We start from the raw sequence: 12,916 nt of genomic DNA, 5'->3' as shown, positions 1-12,916 counted from the left end.
GTGTGCGCTCCCCATCCCTCCAGGGAGGCATCCGTCGTCACCGTCTCCTTATGTGCCGGGGTCTGGAAGTCCATACCCGCCGCAAGATGCGCACGGGTGCCCCACCACCGGATCGCTTGGCGGAAGGTCTCGTTGAGCGAGATCCTGTCTTCAAAACTGCCTGCCTCTTGCATCCAACGGGCATCGAGGAACTCTTGCAGTGGACGCATCCGCAGCCTGCACAGGCACACGAGGTAGATGCACGAGGACATCATGCCGAGAAGGGACTTGATAGACCTCACCCTTGCCAAGTCCATGGTCGACAGCCGTTGCACCTTGCCCAGGATGGCCTTCGTCCTTTCCTCCGATGGCGAGGCCAATCATGCCACTGTGTCGAGCCTGGCTCCCAGGAACAGTGCGACTTGCGACGGAACCAAGTGGGATTTCGCAAAGTTGATGGAAAATCCCAGATCCATGAGCAGCTGGACGGTCTTCGCTGTGTGCTCGACGGCAAGTTCTCTTGTCCTTGCTCGGATGAGCCAATCGTCCAGGTAGGGGTAGACGTGGATCCCCTGCAGGCACAGCCGCGCCGCCACTGGTGCTAGGCACTTGGTGAATACCCTGGGCACCGACGTCAATCCGAAGGGGAGGGCCTTGAACTGGTAGTGCCGTCCTTGGACTACGAATCTGAGAAACATTCAGTGTCCTTTTAGAATGGGGATTTGGAAGTAGGCATCCTCCAAGTCCAGCGACGATAGGAAGTCGCCCTCCCCCAGCTGCCCCAGCACGTGCTGGAGGGTGACCATCTGGAACTTCTGGGACTTGATGTACTTATTTAAACTTCTTTCTTACGAGGAAGTATCGTGAGTACACTCCGGAGCCCCGGAGCCTCTTTGGAACGAGCTCGATGGCTCCTTTCTTCAGCATCGCCCTTACTTCCAGCAGCAGTTGAGGGACGTGGTTTTCCTTCCTGGCCACGGGTGGAATGTGGGGGCACTTCTTTAGAAACTCTAGAGTGTGCCCGCGGGCCAGGGCATCCAGCACCCATCGGTCAGTGGAGATGGACTCCCACACGCTGACAAACTTCGCCAGCCAGCCTCCCACCGGGGTGCTCAGGTGGGTGCCTGACGCTACGGCCGGTTCAATCCTGCTTGGTAGCGGCCTTGCCACCTTGGCGTCCATGAGGACGACGATGAGATCCTCCTGACTTGCCGCATCCTCTGTAGGCCTCCTGTGACGATAAGCGGGCCGCCTGGCGGTACGTCGAGGAGCCGCCGCCGAATCCTTTGGAGGCACCTTCCTTGCCTCTTGAGTTCCGAAAGGGCGGCCGTCGTTGCTGCAAAACTCCCAAGGCCTGGGCCGTCTCCATGTCGGCCTTGATGGCCTGCAGTGACTCGTCCACTGTCTTGCCAAATAGGTTGTTCCTGTCGAAAGGCATGTCCAAAACTCTGGTTTGCACATCCTGGTGGAAATCGGTTGCCTTGAGCCAACCACGCCGGCAAAGGCAAACACTGTTGCCCATCTGGCGGAAGCCAGTGTCAGCAATGTCCGTGGCAACCGTTATGGCGTGGTCCGACGCCACCTCGCCTTCCTGCAGGATCTCCAGGGCCTCAGCCCTCTTGTCATCCGGGAGGAAGTCCAGCAGGGGAGCGATCTTAAACCACAGCTCCCTGTCGCCGCCGACGAGATGACCCGTCGTCCCATGGCGTCCAGTTTCTTCCCTTCGCCGTCCGGCGGGGAGGTCGAAGTTGAAGCCGTCGCCCCGCCGCTTTCTTCTTGGCCGCCGCTGAGACGACCAAATCCGGGGTCGGCTGCGCCCCAAGGCACATGGGGGCGGAATCCGGGACTCGGTACTTCTTCTCGTACCGGTCTCTCTTGGCAGGGGTCATGGATGGGTTCTTCAGGAGCGCCAGCCCCTCGTCCCAGATGTCGTCCAGTAACGGGACCGAGAGGCCCGTCTTCCTCTTGGCCTCACGCCGTTGATAGAGGAAACCTTCCTTCTTCTTTTCTTCGGGGCAGAGCTGGAAGAGCTCGGATGCCCTGGCGATCATAACGTGGAAGGAGCCAATTTCGTCGGGCGGGGAGGCCCGAGGAGGTGATGATGGAAGGCCCATCCCGTCGTCACCACCGTCATCATCCGTCCCTATCGTGGCCGACTCTGTTCCCGTGTCATCCCTCGGATCCGGGCAAGGAGATGAAGGCTGTGAGGGCCGCAACGGCTGGAAGGGCGGTGGGGGATGAGTTCTCCTCTGCTTGCTTGGAGGGCTTCCTGACGGTCCAGGCTCTGCTGGGTCGTCCGCTGGGGACAACCTTGTCCTTATCTCTGTTCCCCAGGCCTGGATCGCCATCAAGATTGCTCCTGTGTTGTCCTGTGGCCCAGGTACCGCCTGCGATGGTTGGGGAGTGGAATCCTCCGCCTCCACGGGAACCTTGTCGTCACCACCGTTGCTTTCTTCGTCTGCCTTGTCAGGATCCCTACTGTGGGACTGGACCTCCTCGAACCTCTTGTCCAGGATCTTCACAACTCCAGCCAGCTCCTCTTCAGAGGCTGTATCCATGTCCGTGATGGCCACCGTCCCTCCCCCTTCTTTTTCCACCGGGGTTCTCACGGGGGTCTTATCGATGGGTTGTAAAGAGGATTCCCTCCGCGGTGGCAGGGAAACTCTAGGCCCCGAGGTCGCCTCTACTGGGGTAGCCTCCACAGGCTTCATCAGGGCCGCCACGACTCCCTTGATAGAGGCCTTAGCCGGGTGAATCAAGGCCTTCACGACTTTGTACGCGCTTGAGGCCTCACCTTGGGGGAAGGGTCGCCTCCTCGCTCCCCCTCGGCTGTCTCCATCGGGATCTACCAGGACTTCTCCCGAAGCTTACCCGGATTCTCCGACTTCCTCTTCCCCGAGCCAGAGCGTTGGCTCGTGGTTGATGGCATCAGTGAAAGTGCGCCCTGCCTGGCAGCCGAGGAGCCCGACCGTTCGGTGCTCCTGGTGCCCGCGGACTCGCAGTGCTTTGCCTTTTGTTAGGTCCCTGTCGCCGGAGCGCCCTCAAAGGTCTTACAAGACCGCTCGGACCTCTTCTTCTTCTCACCTGATGCTGGGCTCTTCCTCTCAAGCCAGTTGGGGAGGCGGATCCGCCGATCCTTCATGGTTCACTCCCACATGTTGTTGCAAAACGCACAGTCCTCCTCCACGTGCGTTTTGTCTTCGTGAAGGCAGTAGAGGCATCTAGAATGCTCGTCCTCCTTGAAGACATTCTGCAATCTGCATCCAGGGCAGCTCCTGAACAGCTTGGATCCGGGCGCTGTGCTCCCTTTGTCCTGGGACATGTCCATGCGGGGTAGGCCTCATAGATCTTCTGGAATCCTCCAAGAAGCAGAACTCGACGAAAACTTCGCCCTTGAGGGGCATAGAAAATTCCAAAACGGGTCCCCGTTGTTCGGAAGTAGAAACGGTGGAGCTTGAGGCTCGATTGACCGAAAAAATAAGATTAAACTCTTTGAAAAATTGCAAAACTGAGTAAAAGCTTCAGAGCTATATCACGAGGACTCCCAACACTTGAACGTGCTGTAAAAATCTGAAGATGGCTGCCAGAGGAGGGGCTTAGGTAGAGGGCAGTCATTGGCTGGACAGTATGACCCAGAGACCAGTGATTGGTTATTAGGAGAAAAGCAGTTCAGAAACGAAACTGATTTTTTCATTACCGAGGATTCCCATCCTGATGACGGGGAATATTCACGAGCATGTGAATCCATGCCGGACCCCATGCTGGAGAAGTACAAACATGGTAAAGCAGCACAACGCGTGTAGGCAAAGGGACAAGTAAGCATGTCATCAATTTGATGTTGAGAGGCAGGCTATATTACAAGTAACAAGTGTTTTGAAACTGTTCTATAGGGTTTAAAATCAAGGTGGACTTGCATAGTAAGTGAAAGAAGAATACATAGTTCAGATGAGAATTGAATGTTCGGAAAACTTAAAGAAAATAAATGTTATCTACAATGATTTCCATGACAATAACTACTTACTTGGTACTAGCAGCTTCAACTTCCAACTTCAGCATGTCAGAAACGACTTTGAGGTGTGGACACACAATGGTAGATGGCATATCTGAAAGACAAGCAGCACATATTAATAGGTCCACAAAAACAATTACACCATTGATGACTTAACACATGAGACTTTGCGATGGAACTCAAAGGAGGCAAACGTTACTGTGTCACGTCTGTACACAAATATTTTATGGAATTTATAGAATGTGCACCATAAACTTAATTATCTGAAGGTGCAGTTTGCAACGTGAGCTTCGACAGAGAGGCTGACACAGGGTTTGGGAAAGAGAGGGGCCATAAAAGCACAGGAAAAATAGAAAGTTGAGCATATAAATGTTATATGTTGCAATCATATATAGTTTGGACAAATAGTAAAGTGCAATATATGTACACTGTGCATATGACTTCTCTTCACTGCAAGGTAAGAATCTGTTTCAGTTCAACGTGAACTACCTGATCAAGGCACCTTTGATGTCTGAAATCTTGCAAAAGAAAATATGTATTCTCTTTTGGAGAGTTTGCTGCAATTTTCATTTTTTTTTTAAAACAAAACTGCATTTTTTCATCTGGCCAACAAGTCTTGAAGAGTGGAAATGGGTATCACACAAGTAGTACTGTTAGCCTCAACAGAGTTTTATGAATTTTTAATTTTATTCATTAATGTACACTGCGCTGCAGCCCACAGGCATCGGGGCGCACCAATAAGACTAAGACATTTTACAGCCAACACAGGACAAAAGTTTATTCAGTTTACTGTTTCTAGACTACTGTCAGAAGGTATTTATTTGAAAAAGTGCATTTTCATTTTTCTCCTTAAACTGTTGTAGTTTCTTTCAAGCTTTAGCTCAGTCGGAAGGCTATTCCAATTTTGAGCTACTTTTACAGGGAAAGAACTGCCCAGGCCATTTAGCCGCTTGAAAGTTGGACATTTGATTAGCATCTGTGTTTCAGATCTTAAAGATCTTGGAGGAACATATTGACTGATCCGCTCTTTAAGATAAACCGGGGCTTGTCCAAACCGGCATCTATGAGCTAGCGTCAGACTTTTGAATCTCCCAACACTTGTATGATGCACCTTTCTGCAAACACTATATACATTAGTGAAACATGCCTCTTCCTTCGCTAGGAACTAGCTGCCCTTTATGATGATTATCATCGCTTTGCTTCTAAAGGAACTTACTTCCAAACCGTCTAGATCCTTCAAGCCACAGTGCTCTTAAAATTAACACATAAAAATAGGACATGTCAAGATAAAGAGGTAACTTAAGTTAAGTGTCAAGATGATTATGTCTCCAAGTGTCAGGATGTAATGATGTGAAAGAGGGGAACAGACTCTCAACAAAATAGGGTCTTCAAAACAAAGAAAAATCTTAATTCCGCAGAAAAGAGAGAATCACATGCATGTAACATTGCATATAAAAATGTACAATTTATAAATGAATTGACATATTATAAAAGCTCCTTTGTGCATGCAGTAACAGGAACATATATGTCTCCGGATTCAGAATATTCTTGCAAATCCGAATATATGGTTCTCATCAATATCACTTGTCCATACCGAGAATTATAAAAAAGATAAATGTTCCAATCCAATTTGTATTCAATTTTCCTACTAGCTCACCTCTGACACATCCACTTATGGCATAGGTTATTCGATGGGCAAATAGAACCATGAAGCAGGGCCCTGGGGGTGTCAGTAAGTGCAGGGAGCTTATCACAGGCAAAGGATTCTGAATGGGTAAAGTTTGCTGGAAATGTAAACTCACATTGCAGAAAAAATGTTGAATAGGCGTGATAAATAAGAAACAAAGACGGTAAAAAAAATGGAGGCCAATAACAAATCTTAATGTATGAAACATCACAAAACATTAGTTCATTTGAGAAATAGCCTCATGAACGTAGCGGAAGGCACGCTCTCACTCCACACACCCTGCACTGGCATATAACACAAACACTATTGCACATCACATCTGCCATAAGAATGAAGCGACTTTTAACGTCAAAAATTCGAACTGCAGCTTCCCAAATATCTCTCCTTAAACACAATTCCCCCCTTTAGTCCATAGTATTTATTTAGTTATTTATATAGCGTTAAGGATAGGCCAATAAGCATAGGAGCAATAAACACCAAAAAAATACTAAATCCCATCACATAACCAAAAACAGCGACGAAACCTAAAAAGAGAATATGCAGAACAGAGCAGTTTTTAAACCACACTTAAAGCAATCAAAAGAGGGACATGCTCTCCGATCAGGTGGATGCGCATTCCAGCGAAGAATTATTAGATCTAAGTGCCCTGGCTGCCGGTTGCCAGCACAGACGATCAGATAAATAGACTGGACTTATTTGTATTTTATTTTGTGTTTTATTGAATTTATATAGGCCTTTAATCCAAAGTGCTTCACATAAGAACAAGCAAAAATACAACAAGCATAAGATGACAATTGAATCACAACTCGAAAACAGTATAAGGAACAATTTACAATATTGCTGAGGTGAGGAGGGAGTAGGGAGGGGCATAGGTGTGCGAGGGAATGGTAGGTATTAGTGGAGGTAAAATCAGAAGTAAGAGGGAAGGCAAGAAGGTGTGAGGAAGAAGAGAGCAAAGGGTAAGACTAGATGAGAGCAGGGGGTGGGGAAGAAGGAGGTAGACAGGATGGCGAGGGGAAGGAAGAGCATGAGTAAGAGGTGAGGAATGAGGGGGTGGGAGAAGAACGAGAGGAAGCGAAGGGTGTTAGGGGGGAGTTAAAAAGATAAGATTTTAGAGAAGAGCGAAAGGAAGGGTAGGAGGGAGAAGAGCGGATGTGGAGGGGGTTCCAGTGGAAGGGAGCAAGGAGTTGGAAAGAGCAAAAGTGGGAGGGGCGCAGGGTGGTGGTGGAGGAGTGAGTAGGAAAAGATTAGCAGAGCGGAGAGAACGAGAAGGGGTATAGAAAGTAAGAATGGAGGAGAGGTAGCGGGGCAAGACCATCAAGGGATTTGAAAACAAGACAGAGGAACTTGAATTTGAGCTGGGAGTGAATAGAGAGCCAACCTAGAGAGGTGAGAGAAAAGGAGATGGAATCAAGGGGTGAGAGAAGGCAGAGTGAGCAGATGGCAGAGTGGTAGACAGATTTGAGTGGGGAGAGATGCGAGGAGGGGAGTCCAAAGAGAAGGGAGGAACAGTAGAAGAGTCTGGAGAAGATGAGTGAGGAGATTAAGATTTTAGTAGCGTGAGAGGTAAGGAGGGGTCGAGTTTTACGAATGTTGTACAGATGAAAGCGACAAGACTTGCCAGTAAGAGATATGTGGTAAGATAGAGAGAGGTGAGGGTCAATATGAAGACCAAGGTTACAGGCATGGGGAGAAAAGGCCATGTAAACACCTGTGTGTTATGGAAAAAAGGCGAAAGGTGATTCTTGAGGCTACCGGAAGCCAATGCAGGGCTTTCCTGGGCTCAGAGATATGATCCCTCCTATGAAGGCCCTCAATGGCATGCATCACATTTTTCTGTACTGTCTGCAATTGGAAAATGTCCCCTTTACAACTGCCATACAGGAGACTAGCAATGATAGCTCGATTATCGTGGCTTAAAACTGGTCGCAGCTGTACTAGTCATTTAAAATAATATGAGGATGATGAGATAAGACTGCTCACATGCACCCTCATCTTAAGCTCCTGGTCTAAGATTACCCAGTGTTTAAACCCTATGAAGTGTAGGAATCATACAACCAGCCAGTTTAAATTCACCATATTCTGAGTCGATTTTTCTGAAGAACTGGCTATAGAGCACCTTGAAAAGGAGGGATTGCACACGGCTGCTGCTCCACCCTACCTGCCTAGTGGTCCTACCCCTGCTTCTACCTGTTTCTTGCCCCCTGCGGCTTGGAGGCGGGGCGGAGTTGGGTGGTGCCTGTCGCCGGCCGCTACCTGCATGTTAAGTCAAGTTAGTGCAGGTAAGGCTTTCCTGTCGGGATATACGAACGCTGAATTCCAAGCTCATTGCACCTTGGTGCCTGGTGCTACTAGCAAGGGAGGGTCTCTGCTTGGACGGGAAGTGCTAAACTAGTCAGCCATCAGACCGGCTTTTGATGATTTTGAAATTGGCTTTGTTTGTGCACTGTACTCTGTATCCTGGAGTGACGCACTGTTTACTAATTAGAGCTGTGGGGATACGCAGCATTGAAAACAAAAAAGAAAAGAAAAATAAATAAAACCGCTTTGTTAATCCCAGGAATCTGAGCCTGGGGTAACGTTATTAGGTGTCCAGGATTTTAGCAGCGCCTGTGGGGAATAGCACCCCTCGAGAAGAGTTTGCTCGAGTTGGAGACGCCGAGTGTCATTTGCACAGCTAGAGGAGACCGAGCACGGGGTGGGAAGAGCTCAGCAGGCAGTGACTGTTGTAACGTTCCCTTGGAGCTCTCTGCCTCTCGAAGACTTAACATTGGATGTGGGCAACGTAATTTTACAGCAAAACAAGGTTTTAGTAAATTTTTCAGTAGATGCATAGTCAATTGTGTAAATGAGGCCCGACTGATCTGCAAATTACTGAAAGTCATAATATCATTGAAAGAACAAACGTAATGAAAGGCAGGAAGAGCAGATACAATTTAAGAAGTGGTGATCTCACACCTCAAGACAAGGAAATGGAAAATAACTTACAGATTCTGAATAACAAAAGTTGACTAAACAGAGCAAGGAAAAATCATGGGCCTCATTAAGGGTCCGTCGGTAACCCTGCCGGTGCTACCGGCAGGTTACCGCCGGACTCATAACATTTTACCGACACCTGATTTCCCAGTGCCACCAGGACATTACAAGTCTTGGCAGCGTGGGAAGTCAGGCCCCAGATTTTGTGACTCCCCATTCCCATAGAGTCTAAGCAGGACTCTATGGGACTGGGGGGACGGCAGCGCCAGCACCATTGCTAACAGGGCCAGCGCTTCTATGAAGAGTCTGCCTACCGTGGCAGCTGCACCCGGCAGGGTCAGCCGTGTCAGGTGCAGTGGTCCCGGCAGGCAAACTTGTAATTTGCCGGTCTGGAAACAGTGGTGCCGGTATGCTTACCGGCACCCTTGTTTCCAGACCGGCAATGTCATAATGAGGCCCCATGACTTTGTTTCCGCTGGTCCAGTCAAAATTATACAGTCAAGTGGCTGAAGTAGGTCAGTCACTACCCGACTCACTGATGTCACCCAGATCTGTCATGGAACACGAAGATGGAATCTAGATTTCAGGCCCAGTCCTACGATATGTAGAAAAACATACGAGTATGTCTCTTTTGGGCGTGTGCAGGAGTCTTGAAGATGAAATACAAGCACTGGACGGTCTAACAGACAGGTTAAGTATTTCGCCCAGACTGTTTTACTCCCTGGGAACAGTGGAAAGCACGAACCAAGTCGGAGATGATGGAAGTGGAAACGAACAAGGGTGATTTTGACCGTACCTCACTTCCGTTTCAAGGTGACAGATCACTCAGTAAAGACCTTTCGTACGTCTGTATTATACTGTTGTCATGTAAGTAAGAGAGAATTTGTCTATCTTGAAAGAAATTAAGAGCAAGCTATTAGCTGAGGATCAGGCTTTCATTTGAGTGCACTGTAAAACACTGTAAAATGAAAAAAATCAACCTGATAGTTAATGTGAATGACATAACAGCATCTGAGAGGGTCGAAGGAAATTTGATTGTAAGTCAACAGTCTCGACATGAAGAGCAATCAGAAAGTGGTACGATCACTGCTTAGACCATTGCGAATGATGGTATGAGAAAGGACTCTAATCAAATTAAAGATTGTGTTAAATCCACGAACAGAGGATCTAGAAAATTCCTGAAAAAGATTTTAGGGGCAACTAAGACAACAGAACAATCAGACATATCTGGGAGAAACACAGGAGGAATATCTCAGTGTTTTATTAAAATAATAGACAGCCTGATGATGACAATAAGAAAAAAGCCATGCAATAAGGACAAGGTACAATTTGAACAAGTTACAGTACATGTCCCTATCTTGACAACGTCTGGTCCCCAACAAAGGTCGACTCAGGGATAGAAGAAATGGAAAAAGCAGAAGAAAAGGAAAGGATTTGGCAGTCTACTGGAAACGGATTCCACAACTAGTCATAGTTCAGGGGGTCGAGAGCAACAAAGTAGTAGAGATGGTGAAGATAGGAATCATTTATATTCAGCTAGAAATGTTGACGACCAACCAACAAAAAGAAATCCTACAACCATTTTCCGTCAGGGGGAGTCTGAGAAAACAAACTAAAGTACAGAAGGGGGATTGAGTACAATCTAAACCAACCACGAATCTTTGAATCCGTGTTTGAGAATGAATGGGATGTGCTGCTCAACAGAGCTAGAATAAAGTCTATTTTTCATTTGATCCTGAGTTAAGGTCAATCTCGTCCTCTGACATTAAGTTTGTCCACATGTTTTGTGGCAGGATGGGAAACAGTGTAACATGGGCTGTTGAGTGCAGCGGTAGCCCCCGACCTACTGCAGGAAGTGCTATGGCTGGGAAGAGAGAGGATTGAAGATCCACCCTGCCTCATACAACTAGGAAGGAAGATCTGGGCCAGGACCAGGGCATTACTAAAAATAAGAGCCATACCCCCGAAATACTCTTGGCGGCAATATATGGTGGGAATAGCACAGATCTGGCACAGATCATGAGAGAGCAGAGGGATAGCGACGGTGGGAGACCAGCGCTCATCAGAGGGTCTCTTGGATTTCTGGGAGTTAGAAGATGGGTATGGTATTAAGAGAAGGTAGTTCCTGGCACACACTAGAATATTACATGAGACAGGGAAGAGGTGGCCATGTTTTCCGAGTCAGCTGGAGCAAGATGGCATACTTGGGCTGTTGTATGAGGTGTCGATGGGAGGACATGGAATGTCTAGGCTGTATCAAGGGTTACTGGAGGCAACACTCAGGGGTACAACCAAGGGAAAGAGCAAGTGTGAGTTGAAGGTAGGCAGAGAGCTTACAGAATCGGAATGGGCCAACACGATATCTTACAGCGATAAAAAAACATACAAGGACGGACCATTTGTAAAAAGAAACCGGTGTCCGAAGCAGTTCTAGCAACAGTAGTGGTCGATAATCAAGGCAGCACAGGAAAAGGATGCTCATAATTAACATCTATTTCAATCCGGTGTGCCTGAAAGTGGATGAAGTGGCTCATGAAATTGAAAACCTCTTGATTGAATGGACGAGTGATGGTACCAACTGGCCCATTATATTAGGTGGGGATTTCAACTCCTCTTGTACGATCATCGTTGCAGTATTTATTTGAGGAGTTGAATACTGAAACAGTCCACATGGGGAAATCAGGAAGAAAAGGGTGCGCGAAGGAAAAGGATGGTGAGGTATGGGTGGGATTCCTGGCCAGGTGGGGGTTTTGTCAGACAAACACAATTTTGAAGCCTGGTGTAACCCAAGAGCACACCAGGTTTGGATTCTCATCCTCCTCAGTGATTGACTATATCTACATGGCAAATGTGGACATTTCAGATATGACAAACTTCGAGACAGTTAGTACTCGAAACAGCGATCATGTAATGTTGATACTTTCTTTTCTCACGTATACTAGCACAGAGGAAGTGCTCCAATCTCGATGTAAAAATCTAGTTTTAAATGTCTCTAAGAACAGAGTCTCTTAACTTAGTAAAAATTCAAAGAAAGTAAATGGTTATCTATCAAAGTGGTGGAACTTAATTAGCGAAGAGGGAAAAAGTTCACACTGTTCTGCTTCCAAATTTCCCAACATATTACTAATGTTGAAAAACTCAAATCGTCACTTCTAAGTTAGGAAAATATGTTTTTTGTGGAAGATAAGGATAAACAGTTTGACAAAGTCATAAGACAAAAAGAAAGTGGAGCCAAACACTAAATCAGAGCAATTTCAAAATCTAATCAACTAGATTGGAGGGGGAAAAAAGCTGAAAAATGTCATATACTGCAGAAATGTAAGAACTTGTTTAAACATCACAATATTAAGAAAGACATAGGTGAGAATCAGGAACTATTAGAGAAGATCATCAACAAAGATGTCTGAGCAATATGGCGGAAGCTGAATCAGAAAAACAGGGTGCAGTTAATACATCAGTCTTCGTGTGTTGCAGAAGATGAATGGGTGGACTATTTTACCAGAAAGATGATGCAAGTCATTTGACAGAAACTTCTTCAGTAAATAGTACTACACTGACCCAATGGGCCTTTCAATTGGATAAGCTTGACATCATAAACATCATAAGTAAAATTAAAAGTTCACGAGCCTGTGGACCGGACGATATCACCAATGTTCTGTTAAAAGGTAACACTGAGCTCTGGGCAGAGATTTCTTTTCTGTTATTTACGCAACTATTTTCCTCAGGGACGTGTCCTATGTTGTGGAACCAGGCTATGCTGGTTCCAACTTTTAAAAAAGGTCTTAGAGAAGATACGACTAGTTATAATTGATAGATTTTCAAAAATATTAGCAACATTAGTCTTAAAAAATTGGATGCAGTGGGCAGAGAACTTAAGGTGTTTTAGTCCTTTTCAGACAGGATACTGAAAAGGCACGGGCACCATACTGAGTAGTTTGGCAGTGTCAGCGTGTATGTCATTGGCTGGGGGCGGGTCAGGTCGCACATTGTACATGGCAGCCATAGATCTTTCCTCAGCACTCGACAATGTTGACACGTCTAGGTTATGGAATAAACTAACTGGATGGGGTTATTAACAATGGCCTGTTAAGTATGCTACCGCTCGAATAATACAGCTAGAGTCAGGTTAAACACAGAAGGAGACCTGTCGAGAAGGATATTGATTGAGAAGGGAGTCAGACAAGGCAGTGTACTCGCCCAAACCCTTTTCAACCTATACATGGCAGATCTATGGGATGTAGGTAGTAGTTGGGGCGGGTACCCAC

At 46.9% G+C, this 12,916-nt stretch overlaps 1 protein-coding gene across 4 annotated transcripts in view; it reads right to left on the bottom strand.

Moving 5' to 3' along the window:
- Positions 1 to 12,916, bottom strand: part of FANCC (FA complementation group C) — a 2,294,314-nt gene that overhangs the window by 410,685 nt on the left and 1,870,713 nt on the right. For all 4 annotated transcript variants that reach the window (XM_069625705.1, XM_069625706.1, XM_069625707.1 and 1 more), the window contains one exon: positions 4,001 to 4,082. In XM_069625705.1, the coding sequence (XP_069481806.1) occupies positions 4,001 to 4,082 (82 nt within the window). The remainder of the gene's footprint in view (positions 1 to 4,000; positions 4,083 to 12,916) is intronic.

This window comes from Ambystoma mexicanum, chromosome 6p, assembly GCF_040938575.1.
Source record: "Ambystoma mexicanum isolate Mex_15411 chromosome 6p, UKY_AmexF1_1, whole genome shotgun sequence".
NCBI classification, from domain to species: domain Eukaryota; kingdom Metazoa; phylum Chordata; class Amphibia; order Caudata; family Ambystomatidae; genus Ambystoma; species Ambystoma mexicanum.
This window is presented reverse-complemented; position numbering and strand designations above follow the sequence as displayed.